Raw genomic sequence first — 17,284 nt, 5'->3', positions numbered from 1 at the left:
TTTTGATAACAGTTTGTATTGACAGTGCTTTGGCATTCACACGAAGCAATATTTAACAATCATTAAAGCTACAAAGCACATTAACTCACACCGTTCTGTTCACTTCTCACTAGCCTATCACATCGTGCAGAGACTTGGCGCACCGAAGTGCAGACGGTGGTTGCGACACCTTCTGAAAACTCTTTTCAGAATGTCAGTGTAGTAGGGACAGACATTCATGCCTGACATGTTAACCCCTGACTGGTCGTGAATAGAAGCCGCTTTTCATCACCTTTGCAATCAGAAGACTGGAAACTGAATGTAGAAATCTGAAGTTTTAATGTAATCAATAAGAGACAATAAGAAGATGCTCTATGGATGATCTCACATCGGGGACAGTCTCGTGTTTATAAGAGCTAACTCCATCCTCTAAACTTTTACTCCAGCATCCCCTCTGTCTGTCTGTCTGTCTGTCTGTGTGTTTGTCTGTGTGTGCGTGTGTGCGTGTGTGGTTTCTTTTTTGTCATCCCTTACCCTGGGATTCTGTGGAGAATCAATTAATCCTGTCAACAGCTGGGCTTTCCTCTCTAAGTGAATTTGCCTGTAACAAAAAATAATCACCAAAAAAACCTGAATGTTTGTGTTTGTATGCAGGGTGAGGAGGCCATCCGCATCCCAAACTAAACTATTATTTAAAATATATAATATTATAATAATCATGATCATCATAATCATCATACATCACTTTTTTGAGGAAACTAAATTCTTAAGAAAAACAAACCACTTCCTAAATTAGTTCCTATGCCCTTTTATGGTCATAACAACGCCTAACATCCCATTGTTGACATATATTAATGTAACCATGTCCCTTTGACACCTTTATCGGGCTATAAATAAGTTATGTTCTGAGATCTGATGATCAGACAGGAGCATCAGACAGGAGCTGCCTTGTCCTCTCTCAGAACCTGAACTGCACCTCAAAGGTAAGTCAACCACAGAAGCTCTTGGACCAAATCAATAGATACTTGTGTAAACCAAACTGAAACTATATCTAACTAAGTATATCTACAACCTTAAATTGTAATTCTATTGGCTATATGTAGAGATGGTATTTGAGTGTAGTAGATGTCAAACTACATTTTAACGGCACAGCATACAATCGCTTCAGTTTCACCCAGAATGATCCTTTGTGGATTGGTGCTGTTGGTGTCTGGATCTGTTTTGGTCCACGCCACACACAACCCAGCCCTGGATACAGCATGGGAGGACTGGAAATCAACCCAACAGAAAGGGTACTTTGGTTTGGTAAGTTTAAGTTTTTTGTTGTTGATTTTTTCATGACAAAAAGTCTAATGCAACTTTAAAAAAAAATCCTTTTCCATATTCAATGGGAAAAACAATGTTAGTGCTGTTGTACATTTAATTGCAGTATTATTGAAGATAAGATATTTAAGACTTTTCGAAATGACCATTAGCTTCGTCTAATAGCAAAAAATAATATGTATCTATTAAAGCACACTACACACTACTCTGAAACCCTTTCCAAGGATCTCAAAAACCAAGAATAATATGATAATATGACCTGAAGAAGCCATTTTCCAAATCGAAATAGGCAGATCGTGACAGACATCAAAAGCCTTCACTGTCATTGCTCTCATACTGTCTCTATGTTCGTGTTTGTTGCAGGGTGAGGAGGCCATCCGCAGGACCATCTGGGAGAAGAACATGCAGCTGATTGAGGCCCACAACCAGGAGTATGAGCTGGGGATCCACACGTACAAGCTGGGCATGAACCACCTGGGGGATATGGTGAGAGATTAGGGTTCCCACTTAACTAGTCCAAAAAAAAAAGCAGTATTTATTGTTACACCAGGTTGTATTGCTCTTAGCTTGACTGTTCTCTCCCTTGTACGTCGCGTCGGACAAAAGCGTCTGCTAAATGACTAAATGTAAATGTAAGTCCCACCATGTACTATTTTATTTCTCCTCTGAACCAACTCCTTAGACAACAGAAGAGGTTGTGGATAAGATGATGGGCTTCAGACCTGACATGCATGCAGGGATCAATAACACCTTCATGCCTGACTCTCAACCTGTCCCCTCCTGCATTGACTACCGTCAAAAAGGATACGTCACCTCTGTCAAGAACCAGGTAAGCGTCAGATACCATAGTGTCACCACACTTACCATATCATACCGCTTACCATAAACCTGGTTACATATGTGAAAAGTGATCACTGTGCCACTTACTTTGGTATGTGAATAGGATACCAAATTTCCTTGAGGAGGTACAGTGGGCAAGCCTGAATAACAGCAGTGACACTCAATATCTGCACAGTTCCAAGGTGACGTGTTTCCTTTCTGTGTCAGGGCACCTGTGGTTGCTGCTGGGCCTTTAGTGCTGCTGGAGCTCTGGAGGGTCAGCTGAGGAAAAAAGGGAAGGAACTGGTGGATCTGAGTCCCCAGAACCTGGTGGACTGCAATGTGAAGAACGATGGCTGCTGTGGTGGCGAAATGACCGACGCATTTGACTACGTTAGCAGCACTGGAGGCATAGCCTCTGAGAAAGCTTATCCCTACACAGGCATGGTAGGCTCCTCATTGTAATTCACACATGGGGGAAAAATCACACATGGTGATGATTCTCTTCTTTACAAAGAAAGAGATGTGTCTGTGTTTCTTTATCACTGAAACAAAATACAATGTACTATTTTTAACAAGTTGCAGCGTATCTTACTTTACAAGTAACACCTTCCATAATGTCTTATTAAACCCTCCAGCGTGGAAAGTGTGTTTACAAAACCGTAATGAAGGCAGCCACATGTACAGACTTTAAGATGATTCCTCGTGGGAATGAGGACTTCTTGACTGCAGCTGTGGCTCAGGTCGGCCCTATCGCTGTGGGTGTTGACTCCAGCCAGCCTACATTTCAATTCTACAAAAGAGGTAGGTCACCACTGAGGAGCAATCCCTAAACTCCTAGGGCAAGAGCCGGACTTGAACAGCACTACATCAAGGTTGATTAATCAAGGTTGTGTGTGTGTGTGTGTGTGTGTGTGTGTGTGTGTGTGTGTGTGTGTGTGTGTGTGTGTGTGTGTGTGTGTGTGTTGTGTGTGTGTGTGTGTGTGTAAGTGTGTGTGTGTGTGTGTGTGTGTGTGTGTGTGTGTGTGTGTGTGTAAGTGTGTGTGTGTGTGTGTGTGTGTGTTAGTGTGTGTGTTAGTGTGTGTGTGTGTCATATTGCCACTGATTTTACAAAGGTGATCAAAGAAAGCTGTAGGAAAATGATAAAAGCAAAGCAGATACTGAAGTGCTTGAAATGTTTGTGATATTTCTGTGCATTTGTTTTAATTTAAAATACCTTCTCAGGTAAATACATTGATTACTACTGCAATCCTGACAAGCTGAAACATGCAGTCCTTGTGGTGGGTTACACTCCACACACCTGGGTTGTGAAGAACAGGTGGGTTTGGAGCTCTTACATAAGCTGTCAGCAGCTTGTGCTGATATATGACAGATACACTAGATACACTGGCTAATATGGCTAAAGCTTGTGCTGATTAATGACTACCTACACTAGATACTACGGTGGCCGAGAAGGGCAAAACACAAAAACAAACTCGGGAACATTTTTACATTTTGTAAAACACTTTAACAAGTTTTCGAAACACTTTTACAAGTTTTTTACGAAAATTACATTTTAGAAAAAACTTTTGCAAGTTCCGGAACAAAATAACATCTTAGAAAACATTTTTGCAAGTTCAAAAAAACATTTTTACAAGTTCAAAAAAACATTTTTGCAGGTTCATTTTTCTTACGGAAGGGGAATGCCCAAGCTCAGAGGTTGAGCTGGAAATGACAAGGAAAGCGCTCGAATTCAAGTTCATAGCGATTCAAGATGGACAGCGGTAGAGCAGCGTTTTGTCCGTTCTGCGCAGACCAGACGGAAGGACTAGATGTGCTGCAGCAGTGCAAAGAATGAGTTATGTTAAGGATTTAAACCAAAGTTCGCCGTTTTTCGCAATGCAAGGCTATTCAAATTCACACCGTTTAATGAAGAACTAGTGTCTCCGAGGCGTACATCATGTAAACACGACATCATGTCCACGATCACAGCGTACGAGTGTCCCTCATGAAAATAGAGTTTGCACTGCTGCAGCACATCTAGTCCTTCCGTCTGGTCTGCACGATTTAAACATTCTAAAGACCTGCCACACGAAAAACAAAACCGTGTGAATAGTCTCATGTGTTGGCCACAGAACGGACAAAACGCTGCTCTACCGCTGTCCATCTTGAATCGCTATGAACTTGAATTCGAGCGCTTTCCTTGTCATTTCCGGCTCAACCTCTGAGCTTGGGCATTCCCCTTCCGTAAGAAAAATGAACCTGCAAAAATGTTTTTTTGAACTTGTAAAAATGTTTTTTTGAACTTGCAAAAATGTTTTCTAAGATGTTATTTTGTTCCGGAACTTGCAAAAGTTTTTTCTAAAATGTAATTTTCGTAAAAAACTTGTAAAAGTGTTTCTAAAACTTGTTAAAGTGTTTTACAAAATGTAAAAATGTTCCCGAGTTTGTTTTTGTGTTTTGCCCTTCTCGGCCACCGTAAGATACACAGGCTTATAGTATTTAACTCAATATGTTGTTACCTCCAGCAAGGAGGTTATGCGATCGGGTCCGTTAATTTATTACCTCCAGCAAGGAGGTTATGCGATCGGGTCCGTTAATGTATTTATTTATCCGTCTGTTTGTCTGTCTGTCTGTCTGTGGACAAGATTTCTCAGAAACTACTGGGCGGATCTTTCTGAAATTTTCACAAGAGGATCTTGGTCCTGGGACATCCCCATTAAAATTTCAGGATGATCCGCATCTGGATCCGGATTCTGGATGCGGATCTTTGTTTTCACACCTAAAGTGACATTTCTCGAAAACCAATGACCGGATTTTAATGAAATTTGTGTACCTCCTTGCTGGAGGTCAGAATTCTCGGATTGCTCTTGTTCATAATGCATTTGCGTTTTAGGTTTGATAGGGGGTGCCAAACACCTGTTTAATGTAAAAAGTCAGCTTTCAGTGCATTGGTCAGGCAGTCTCTTTGGGTAGAGCCATTTATGCATGACTGAATTGTGTGTTTTGAGCCAGTTTTATCTACCTGTTGTAAGTATTTTGTATTTGGTATTTTGGCAGCTGGGGCAAGAATTGGGGAGATGATGGCTATATCTACATCCAGAAGGGTAAAAATGTTTGTGGCATTGCCAACTTGGCCAGCTATCCAGTTGGTTGAAGACCGCTTTGCTGAAGTCAATCTACAGAGCTTTCCATAACTTTTTATGACACCGGTGATGTTACACAGATTTGTGTACCTCTCCTTTAAAGAGAAATAAATACTTTGCGCTTCTTGCCTATTTGTCTCATTTAGTTTTTGTGTCAATACCTCCACTCATGACCATTTAACCTCATGACCAATTGCATTGTTTATTTATGAATGAGGTAGTAAGCATAATAAGCAAGGCATTGCATTTCCAAGACAATTAGAGAATAAAGAGTAATTCAAGTAATTAGAGAGTAAAGAGATGTCTGAAAAAACAATAAATGCAATTGCAAGGAATGTTATATTTTTGTCGTTAACAAATCTATATTTTGTGTTATCTGATTATAACTAAAACAGTAAATAAAAGAAAATATTTAACTTGCACCATTTAAGACCGACTTTAACACTTGTCTAAAAAAACGGGCCTGTTGTTTTACTTGTCAGTTAAGTACCAAGTTTAACAAGTAAAACAGTCTTCAACTTGGACCTGTAAGTAATGTATGAAGAGCTTGGGTAAATTAATGGAGTTTAGCAAAGTAACAATGAAAGTAATTTAGTTATGGGCACAGAGACATTATATACAAAAACATTTATGGTTTGGTTCATAACCTCAATATGTCATTATCAGTTAACGTAACCTGTGTTGTAAAGCATATTTGTACTTGATCATGTTGCAATAGAGGTCTGTGCTTCCTCAGAAATGACACCGCTGCAACCAGAGCTTCTGAAGAAATCTTTATCAGTTAATGTAACACGTGTTGCCATGGAGCTCTCCGTTCCCTTGGAAATTATCACATCAGTCGTTTCAGTTCCTTATTTCACTAAAAACCATTAGAGTAAAAGAGCGATCAAAAGTGATATGTTCCGTTTGTCACATTATATTATGAAATAAAAATGCATTCATCTGTGACCTGAGCAGTGCCATTTGGAATGAAGCGGGTCAGGGCCTTATCCTTTTGCTGAGAGCGGATAGATCAACATGGTTCAACACATGATTGCATATAAATGTATATATATATTAGGAATATATATTATCAAATAACTTCCTCTGATGTCTACTTAGAATAAAGCCAAACAAACCTAGAGGCAGCTGACCTATCTGACATTCCTCAGTACATTGCCATTACACTGTCAGAGGTGTGAGATTAATCTATACATTTCGACAAAGCACAGTTGTGTGACACATATGTGTGTAATAATCCCACATATCGTTGCTTTTGAAGATAAAAACATAAAAAGCTTCAAATACAAAACCGTTCAAATACTAGCTTGAGTCTTTTTTTCTGTTCTTAAGTTTCTCAAATACTCTTTCCTCAAATTGGTTCTAGTTAAGGGTGAAGTGAGGCCATAGCAAAAAGATATAGTTCCTTACATTTTTACTCAGAATATGGCATATACAGTTACAAATACATTTTCTGATCAACTTTGAACATGTCCATCTTTACCGGGTTTCATGCATATCAAAATAAATATTATTCTCTCTTTTTATACATCTTTTAATACTATTTATTTCCCCAACATTTGTATTGGTTTCACTTAATTATACTTCATTCACACTTCATGTGGTGGTCATTTTATACACTGCTTTGCGATACGTCTAGTTTCTATGGTGAATAGAGGCCTAATTTTACAACCCAAGTTCAAATACATTTCTGAAATGAGAATTTGGGAACAGCACAGGTCTGTGGTCCTAACCAAATGTCTGGTTTCTTTCAGAGTTTTAGGTTGAGGTCACGATTCATGATTATAACTTCCAGTGGTGTATAAACAGTCTGTTAGCAGTAGTAGTAGTAGTGTTAATACATGTTAAATTGATCGTTAACGTTGAATTCTTAAATTCAATCTCACTTACGTACACACATGCACGGCATCATGGGAAAAAACCACATCACACACCTAGGAAGCACACAACTCCTTTGCATACTACAACAATGTTTTACTGTAAAATGTATTCTAATTTTAATGCAGTTTGTTAATACAATGTATTTACATTTACATTCACAATTACTTAACAGTTAATATTTTGAAAATAATATATAATAAATAAAAATAGCTCACAGTTGTTATTTACGTTGGGCCCATGCTGCTTATGGCTACTTTTTGTGTGCATTGACATCAATTTACTCCATATTAAATTATTTGGGCAAATGTCCTTATTTACACCATTGCCATAATACACTATTTCACATGTATTACTACCGCACCTGAATATATACACAAAGAATGAACACAATCTATTGATGCAATTTAGAGAAATCTATGAGGTTCAGGGTTCTAGTGAAAATGCATGCACTGTCACTGTGACTTTCACACTACTGTTTGCACTACACTATACATATTCTGTCACTTACAACTCCTGTTATACCATATCAGAAATTTTGCACTATCTGTAACTCCCTCAGTATATACAGCCGCGGAAAAAATTAAGAGACCACTTCAAAATTATCAGTTTCTCTGGTTTTACTATTTATTGGTATGTGTTAAAGTAAAATGTACATTTTAGTTTTATTCTATAACCTACTGGCAACATTCCTACCAAATTTCAAATAAAAATATTGTCATTTAGATCATTTATTTGCAGAAAAATGACAATTGGTCAAAATAGCAAAAAAGATGCAGTGTCTTCAGATCTCGAATAATGCAAAGAAAACAAGCTCATATTCATTTTTAAACTACACAATACTAATGCTTTAACTTAGGAAGAGTTCAGAAATCAATATTTGGTGGAATAACCTTGATTTAAAATCACAACTTTCATGTGTCTTGGCATGCTCTCCACCAGTCTTTCACATTGCCGTTGGGTGACTTTATGCTACTCCTGGCGCAAGAATTCAAGCAGCTCGGCTTCTTTTCATGGCTAGTGACCATCCATCTTCCACTTGATCACATTTCAGAGTTTTTTTTATGGGATTCAGGTCTCGAAATTGGGCTGGCCATGACAGGGTCCTGATCTGGTGATACTCCATCCACACCTTTACTGGCCTGGCTGTGTGGCATGGAGCATTGCCCTGCTGGAAAAAACACTTCTCAGAGTTGGGGAACATTGTCAGAGCAAAAGGAAGCAAGTTTTTCTTCCGGGACAACGTTGTACTTTGCCTGGCTGAGGTTTGTAAAAGACCATAAGGATTGAACCAAAGCCGACTGGAGGGTCTCCTAGTTCGTCTTCTCTGATGAGTCCAATTTCACAGTAGGTGCAAGACTCTGTGGCTTGTAGGCCTCTCCAGGTCTCCGTCTAACCATCAGACGACCATGTGTTGGGCAAAGCTGAAAATTGGACTCATCAGAGAAGACGAACTAGGAGACAAATGTCATGGAGGGTGTATTATGTGTATAAATAATGATGTGTTTTATTTGGCCTTCGGTCGTGGTCGTTGGATTTTGGATTATCGTCGTCGTTTGGTTTATATTACCATTAAACTGACTTTACATTACACCTTTTGTTTATCTTCACAACACTGTCATTCACCACACGTGTGCTATAACTATTAGATAAATATATAACTGCAACCATTAATAAATAACTTATATAATATTATTACTATAAATTCTTCGTGGCCTACCCTTTATGTTTTGTGCATTGAGCCGTGTACGTTACACTTGCCTATCAGAGATCTAAAGGGAATGCAATTTTAAAGTCTTTAAAAGTCTTTAAATGCCAATAGACCAATCTCTGTCTTGATACCTGTTTTGCCCCTCCTCACCCCCACTGCTTGCTCTCAAAGATGTTTATTCACTTCCTGAATAAGGCAACCCTGAACCACTACAGAGCATCACAGTCTCTTAAATAACCACAATTTTACTTCAGTGCAACAGCACAACACAGATACGTACTAAAGCCAAAACATGAATCTTGATCAATGAATTGCCACAGTTACATCTTGCTTGTGCAGTCACAGACCAAAGCACTCTACAACCAGGCAGACAAATACACCAATAGAATTTAATGTTGTCACCAAATAATTCAAGTAGACTTGCCCAACAATCATATATGGATGCAACTCAAGGAACAACACATACAAATATATAATATCATAATAATCATGATCATCATTATAATAATTGTAATAGTTGAGCACTTTTTTGAGGAAACTAAAATCTTACAAAAATACAAACCACATCCTTAATGAGTTCCTATGCCCTTTTATGGTCATAACAACAGTGTTGACATATATGTAACCATGATCCTTTGCCACCTTTATCTGGGCTATAAATATGTTATGTTCTGCGATCTGATGATCAGACAGGAGCCTCTGACAGGAGCTGCCTTGTCCTCTCTCAGAACCTGAACTGCACCTCAAAGGTAAGTCAACTACAGAAGCTCTTGGACCAAATTAATAGATACTTGTGTAAACCAAACTGAAACTATACCTAACTAAGTATATCTACAACATTAAATTGTATTTCTATTGGCTATATGTAGAGATGGTATTTGAGTGTAGTACATGTCAAACTACATTTTAACGGCACAGCATACAATCGCTTCAGTTTCACCCAGAATGATCCTTTGTGGATTGGTGCTGTTGGTGTCTGGGTCTGTTTTGGTCCACGCCACACACAACCCAGCTCTGGATACAACATGGGAGGACTGGAAATCAACCCAACAGAAAGGGTACTTTGGTTTGGTAAGTTTAAATTGGCAAATAGGCAGATCATGACAGACACCGAAAGCCTTCACTGTCATTGCTCTCATGCTGTCTCTATGTTCTTGTTTGTTGCAGGGTGAGGAGGCCATCCGCAGGACCATCTGGGAGAAGAACATGCAGCTGATTGAGGCCCACAACCAGGAGTATGAGCTGGGGATCCACACGTACGAGCTGGGCATGAACCATCTAGGGGACATGGTGAAAGAAGCAGGCTTAGACTGAATAAATATGAATATACTGTACATATTCTCTATGTCACAAAACCAGCCTCAGTTTACACTGAAATTTCTTCATGCAGTTTTCTTTGGCATTTAGTTTTTGAAAGTTTCAGAAATGTGTTGAAAAATCCAATGTGACAGGAAATGATTTTGATATGTAGTCTGCCTTTGTGTAAGGCTAGTTCAAACACAACATACTCTGACTTTCCACTGAACCTATTCATTAGACAACAGAAGAGGTTGTGGCGACGATGACTGGTTTCAGACCTGATATGGAAGAAGAGATCAACTCAACCTTTGTTCCTGACTCCAAAGCGGCACCTTCCTCCATTGACTATCGTGCCAAAGGCTATGTCACCCCAGTCAAGAACCAGGTCAGAGTCCACATTAAAACACACAGGCTTGTGAGGTTTCGAGATTTTCTTTGGAACAGCGGCAATAGTGGCAATATCGCAAATATTCTCAGCATCCAATCGTATTTATCCTAGGGCTCCTGTGGTTCCTGCTGGGCCTTTAGTGCGGTTGGAGCTCTGGAGGGTCAGCTTAAGAAACAAGGGAAAGAACTGGTGGATCTGAGTCCCCAGAACCTGGTGGACTGTGTGGGGCAGGATTCAGGCTGCAATGGTGGCTACAGGATCTACGCATTGGACTATGTCCGCAGGAATGGCATAGCCACTGAGAAAGCGTATCCCTACACAGGCATGGTAGGCTCCTCATTCTAATTAGGACATACATAGAATTCACAAATTGTTATGATTCTTTGGTTACAAACTTTTGTATATCACTGAATCACCTGATCCATCTCTGTGGATTAATGTTCTGAACCTTCAATGTTGACATTTCCAGGATGAAAGATGTAAATACAAATCTTCTATGAAAAGAGCTTCATGCCGAGGTTATGAGAAGATTAAGAGAGGGGATGAGAAGATGTTGGAGTTGGCACTGTCTCAGATTGGCCCTATTTCTGTTTCCGTTAATGTACAGTCATCCTTCCATTTCTACAAGAAAGGTAAATCATTTGTAAAGTCCTTTGCTGGGGATTCGCTTTATGTGAATTTGAAAGAATTAGTGGCATTTGAATTGCATATTGTTTGTCACTACTCATACCATCAAACATATCTTAATCGGAAACGTTATTCCTAAAAACATAATTTAACAACTTTTTTTTTTTATAAAAAGCTTTTTGTGCTTATTTAGTAAGTTCAGTTTAAACCCTATATGAGCATGAGCTGAAATAAGTACTGAATTACTAATATCGGCCTAAATGTTCACACAAATGGAAAATCATGACACAAATGGCAAAGTGGTAATGACTAAAACAAGTTTCCATTTTGGATGGTTGAAATATTTGCTTTGTCAAACATTTTCTTAGGTATATACAATGACTGGCGCTGCAGCCGTGAACATCAGAACCATGCCGTTCTTGCCGTGGGCTATGCCCCTGGATACTGGATTGTGAAGAACAGGTTGGCATAGACTGTGTTTGCACTTTTAAATGTCATGTCATGCAGCTCAACCTGGGGAGCCTGATGCTTGCAATACAACGGTCATAGATTCAAAAGAAGGAGCATGAGGTTTAGACGGATTGAGGCTCATGCTAAATTCTTCCTTCTCTGAGTTTTCAGCGTTGTTCATTTTGACATTCTTCAGCTATATGTGTCTTTGCTTACAGCATTGCACATTTTCTATTATGTGTTTTTCTCTTTTTTGGCAGCTGGGGCAAGAGATGGGGAGCCAAGGGTTACATCTACATGAAGAAGGGCATAAATGTATGTGGAATCGCCAACAGGGCCAGCTATCCAGTCGTGTGAATGACAAACGCCCAGTGAAGGAGTTTGGATACAAGATATTAATTATATGTCTTGGTCATTGCTAAAATAATTAAGAGAAATTAGATCTCTGTAACTGCTTATGTATTGTGTGTTTATCTGCTCTCAGCATACATAAAAAATAAAAAAATAAACTCTTCATATCACTTGCATCTCGGTTTCATTTTATTGTTATGCCCATTTATTTCAACTGGTTTGTTTCCCAATTTAATAATAATAATAATAATAATAATGTGAAATGCCAAAACTATAGTGAATATAAACATTGTATGTCCTGTCACAAATATGATGTATAATCATTGTATAGCCTATAAAAAATACATACAGGAAGTTCCCCATATAAAATCAATATTACACTAAATAACATATTGTTAACAAAATACAGTTCCTTATCAATATTCATTTTGAAAATATCCTTACATTATATTAATAACATAACTCAGACTGACTGCCCAAAACAAAACTGGGGATACGTGGTCTAAATGAATACTACTGCCCTAAATACCAGTACACGCTCCATATCCTCACACAGTAAAGGCCTGAAGGTAGTCATTACAACCTGAAGGTAATAGTTACAATGACAAAAGTCGTAGGTAGCTGTCATTGCTGTAGGCCCATTGAGAAAAAAAACCTGGTCTCCATGCGCTAGTCTCCGAGGCAGGTTGGCATTACCCTGGTCTCCTGTGCTCCATTCTAAGGCAGGTTGGCATGACCCTGGTCTCCTGTGCTCCATTCTAAGGCAGGTTGGCATGACCACACTGTCAAAATTAAATAGAAGATGGTAGCAAAAAATAGTCAAAAAATATGCCGTTCTTCGCCAATCCTTTATGAAACTCCAAAGTTGGTTTCTTGATTCGGAGTAAAAATCTTGAGAAGGCGGCTTAGTGGAAGAATACGTTTATTCAGCAGGTAGCACAGCAACCTCAGAAAGCACGCTCTTGAGTCACGAGAAAATCAATCAATGATCTTACAGAAATATAAAGGTTATGTAGAGTAGAATTAACATATCAACACAATGGCATAATTCAATTATCCACAGGTATCCGTCTGGAGGAAATGTCGGGTGTGGGCTACTCGGGACTTTTTGACAAGGGGGGTTTAAAAAAGGGGCCCGAAAATGGCCGTTGTATTGGTAGCCACCTTTGGGGGTGAGGGCAGGTGGTCCATGCCCAGCCCATGCGTGTGGATCCCCCCAGCTCATACTCCTGGCTACGGGCCTCCATCAGCAGCAGGTTTTTCTCCAGGATGGTCTCCTCACCTGCACCTCCTCCCCTTTGTGGGGCCTCATTACAAATGATGAACAGCTTGGTCTGGCACTTGTTTGCGTTTGGATTGGTGCTGCCATCTAGTGGTCAGAATTGTTTACTTTTTGTTCAGGTCTAACGCCTATTCTAATTCCGATGAAAACTTCTGTTTCAGTTTCTCAGTATTATGACACACAATACATCATTTAGCTTCCCATTATGCAGGGGAAAAGTATGATTGTATTTATTTACAAATAGTTCATTAGAGATGTGTGTTCACCAGACTCTTGAGAAGAATGTGTAAAATAATCCAAATTTATTTTGTCAGATACAAAAAAACAAAAAGAGTTTTTTTAATTTGTTTACAAATACACCTCACCAGGAGGAATACCTTGTTTATGTGGTACAAAGAACTGCATTTTGTGCTTGTGCGGACACGCCACATGACATCCTCTAGGTCAAACCTCCTGTGTGGGTTTTATATATTGCACGACAACATTCTTGAATTCAACTGCTCATACACACAGACATACAGACACTGACCACACCACACACTTAAATCACACCCAGTGCCTTATGGTTGATATTTGTTCCCTCAGTTGTTCCTTCTCCTCCTCCTCCTCCTCTTAATGCCTGGTGATCACCTGATGGCGATCACATGATGGGGTAGCTGGCAAGGTTGGCGATTCCGCAGGCATTGTTGCGATTGCGCGCCATCAGTATGTAGCCCTGCTTGCCCCAGTCCTCGCCCCAGCTGCACGCCAGGAAGAGAAAAATGTGACGGTTGAGAAATGCATTGACAACAGTGAGGAGAGCACAACAAGCCGCGGAAAAAATTGAGAGACCACTTTTTAATTATCAGTTTTTCTTCTTTTTTTTTTTTTTTTTTTTTTTTACTATTTATTGGTATGTGTTTGAGTACAATTAACAGTTTTGTTTCATTCTATAAACTACTGACAACATTTCTACTGAATTTCAAATAAAAATACTGTCATTTAGAGCATTATTTGCAGAAAAATGACAATTGGTCAAAATAACAAAAAAGAAGCGGTGTTTCCAGATATTGATTTCTGATCTCTTCCTAAGTTAAAGCATTAGTATTGTGTAGTTTAAGAATCTATATGAACTTGTTTTCTTTGCATTATTCGAGATCTGAAAACATTCCATTTATTTTGCTACTTTGACCAATTGTCATTTTTCTGCAAATAAATGCTCTAAATGACAATATCTTTATTTGAAATTTGGTAGAAATGTTGTCAGTAATTTATAAAATAAAACTAAAATGTTAACTTTACTTTAACTCATACCAAATAAATAGTAAAACCAGAGAAACTCATCATTTTGAAGTGGTCTCTTAATATTTTCCGCGGCTGTACGTATTAGCATGGCATGTATTAGTACTCGGGCCTCCATCTTCTGCTCAGTAGAGGACAGTGACAGAATAACCGCATAAAAGAAAGTATGTTTCACGTGCTACACCTACCCATAAGAGACAACCACGACATAATAGAAACTATGTCTTATGAACGGTTCCAATGAGCTAATTGGCAGATGCGTTAACCCAGAGCTACTTACAAGTGAAGTATAATGCAAGCACATAGTTGTGTGTGTGTGTATGTGTGTGTGTGTGTGTGTGTGTGCGTGTGTGTGTGTGCGTGTGTGTGCGTGTGTGTGTGTGTATGTGTGTGTGTGTGTGTGCGTGTGTGTGTGTGTGTGCGTGTGTGTGCGTGTGTGTGTGTGTGCGTGTGTGTGTATGCGTGTGTGTGTGCGTGTGGTTTTGTTTCAGCTAGAGTGCGCGTGTGTTCTTTTGTTTTAGGGACAACTCAGTTGATTACCAACATGCACTCACTCACCTGTTCTTCACAATCCAGAATTTCTTGCCCTTGGCGGTGACTCCATAACCCACAGCCAGTACTGCGTGATTGATTTCATCTTTGTTGCAGTCGCGATCATAGTAAATACCTGAGAGATGGGACGTAGTTTAGTCATACACGGGATGAAGTTGTTTATGGATTGCTTACGCTACTCAACAGGTAGCCTTACGACTGCACTGAAGTTCTTTCAAATTCAAACTAAAATCTTTGTCTCAACAGTTTCTTATGATATGTTCCTCATCAACTGTACAACTACCAGGATTTACTTTTATAGACACTTTAATTATGAAACACGCACAGAAACACACATTCGCCTCTAGAAACGGCTAAATGTTTGCTCACTACGGGCTTTCTTCTGAGCCTTGGCGTGCTGTCCTATATATCGCCCTCGGCCAAAAGCTATGCTGTGTCACTACAGTCAACACATTCCTTGAATACCACCAAGCCCATGGATAACACAGCACAAAAAGCGCAACCATTCATCTTACTTTTCGCCATTTGCAACAGAAAAAGCAGGCCGTGGCTATAACCTACGTTACTTACCTCTCTTGTAGAAGGCAAAGCTGGACAGAGTGGCATCAATACCCACGGCCACGGGTCCCACTTTGGCCACTGCCACGGTCAGGGCACGCTCATCCCCTTCTTTGATCTCTTTGAACCCACGACACGTGGCTGCCATCCCGGATTTACTGTAAGCACAGGCCTGGTCCTAGAGAGATGAACATATCCAAGAGGGTGTTTGGAAAAGAGACCATGTCGATTGTTAATTGTTACTGTTAGTGTCAATTGTTAACTGGCAAATAAATGGAATAAAATTGAACTTAAAATTGACTTATAACAATACTTGACTACTTATTATAATCTATCCACTCATTTTCAAGTATCTTACTAAAGTGTTTTTAAAATGAAGTTATGATAATGAAGTTATTATTGAGTTATTATTGTTAACAATCAATTCCTTTATTTCCCATGCCAAACATCCATATAGGCACTCTGAGATTCTTTTGAATGAAAAGTGCGTTAAAAATAAAATTAGTTATTATTATTATTATTATTATTATTTCTGACACAAACTAGATGAGTCCATCGTCTGTTCTGAAGGGCGCACCTGTCCGACATAAGGGTAGGCTTGCTCGGAGTCGATGCCGCTGTTGTTCTTGACGTAATCAAAGGCGATGGTCATGTAGCCCCCGCCACAGCCGTAGTTCTCCGTGACGCAGTCCACCAGGTTCTGGGGGCTCAGGTCCACTAGCTGGCCTGTGGTCTTCATCAGCTGTCCCTCCAGAGCTCCGCAAGAGCTGAAGGCCCAGCACGAACCACAGGATCCCTGAAACAAGACCAGTTACCCGCTCATCACCACTGTGGAGGCCAACTTTCCCATGGGCCGGAATTGGGGTGCATCAAATTGCAATGCAAAAATTAAATCTCAACCTATCAAACCGTCTGGGGTTGCACATAAAAATTACTTTTGCAAAGTTTGGGGAAAATTCATTGAGATTTAGAGGTGGAACACAGCAGGTAAAAAAATGTTTTCTTAAATTTTGCTTTTTTTTTCACTGGTATCTCAGGACATGCATATTCTAGTTCTTCTTGAAACCAAACATTGAAACCAAAGCCCAAAGTGGCACCAGAGAATGATATCAAAAATTGTCCGCTTTATCATGGCTCTCCCAATGGGTAAAAGCTGATGTGCTGTTCCATCTCTAAAATACCAAGTATCGCAAAAATATTTAGCATTTATTGTTTTTGCATGGATGGTAACACTTTTAGCACCCAGACAGATCAATATGCTGGAACTGTGTATTTGAATACACCCTAGCCGGTATACACATGGACACAACGATATATTGAGATATCTGGATTTCGACAAAAAAGTGGGTTCCACAGAACTATACGCAGAATTGTGTGAAATGTAGTTTCCCTATTTGAAATAAATATTCTTTATAAACCTGCACTCAAATGAACCCTAAGGTGATTCCCTGCTGGTTGTGCAGTGGAGATGGTGTAGTTCCCTTAAGCTCCACCAGAGGGGAGGCTCGTTTTGGCTGTCAATTTGTTACTGTAAACACACTGGCTCAGCAGTTTTCTTTTCCTCATTCCAACATGGTCCTGCCTGTTCCTGGAAAAAAGTTGTTGACTACTACCACTTATCTGATTTGCTAAATATTTGCTTTATGAAGATCTACAGGAAG

At 39.5% G+C, this 17,284-nt stretch overlaps 3 protein-coding genes across 3 annotated transcripts in view; 2 read left to right on the top strand and 1 right to left on the bottom strand.

Moving 5' to 3' along the window:
• Nucleotides 1-1,158: 1,158 nt before the first annotated feature.
• Nucleotides 1,159-4,272, top strand: LOC308380685 (cathepsin K-like; the record flags this gene model as incomplete). The annotated part of the gene is made up of 7 exons (XM_080858091.1): nt 1,159-1,284; nt 1,666-1,788; nt 1,985-2,131; nt 2,350-2,568; nt 2,760-2,925; nt 3,346-3,439; nt 4,236-4,272. 7 exons carry the CDS (start codon nt 1,159-1,161, stop codon nt 4,270-4,272), a joined length of 912 nt encoding a protein of 303 aa, XP_080714217.1.
• Nucleotides 4,273-9,780: 5,508 nt separating this feature from the next.
• On the top strand, nt 9,781-11,956 carry LOC308380156 (cathepsin K-like; the record flags this gene model as incomplete). The annotated part of the gene is made up of 7 exons (XM_080857426.1): nt 9,781-9,906; nt 10,003-10,125; nt 10,373-10,519; nt 10,634-10,849; nt 10,992-11,154; nt 11,518-11,611; nt 11,860-11,956. 7 exons carry the CDS (start codon nt 9,781-9,783, stop codon nt 11,954-11,956), a joined length of 966 nt encoding a protein of 321 aa, XP_080713552.1.
• A 1,561-nt stretch (nt 11,957-13,517) lies between these two features.
• Nucleotides 13,518-17,284, bottom strand: part of ctsk (cathepsin K) — a 6,244-nt gene continuing 2,477 nt past the window's right edge. The window contains exons 5-8 of the mRNA XM_080857472.1: nt 16,201-16,419; nt 15,636-15,801; nt 15,072-15,180; nt 13,518-13,972 (exon numbers count right to left, since the gene is read on the bottom strand). Coding sequence (XP_080713598.1) covers nt 13,873-13,972; nt 15,072-15,180; nt 15,636-15,801; nt 16,201-16,419 — 594 coding nt within the window. The 3' untranslated portion in view covers nt 13,518-13,872. The remainder of the gene's footprint in view (nt 13,973-15,071; nt 15,181-15,635; nt 15,802-16,200; nt 16,420-17,284) is intronic.

This window comes from Sprattus sprattus, assembly GCF_963457725.1.
Source record: "Sprattus sprattus genome assembly, chromosome: 19".
In the NCBI taxonomy this organism is placed as follows: domain Eukaryota; kingdom Metazoa; phylum Chordata; class Actinopteri; order Clupeiformes; family Clupeidae; genus Sprattus; species Sprattus sprattus.
Note: the sequence above shows the minus strand (reverse complement) of the source record. Positions and strands in the feature narration are given on the sequence as shown.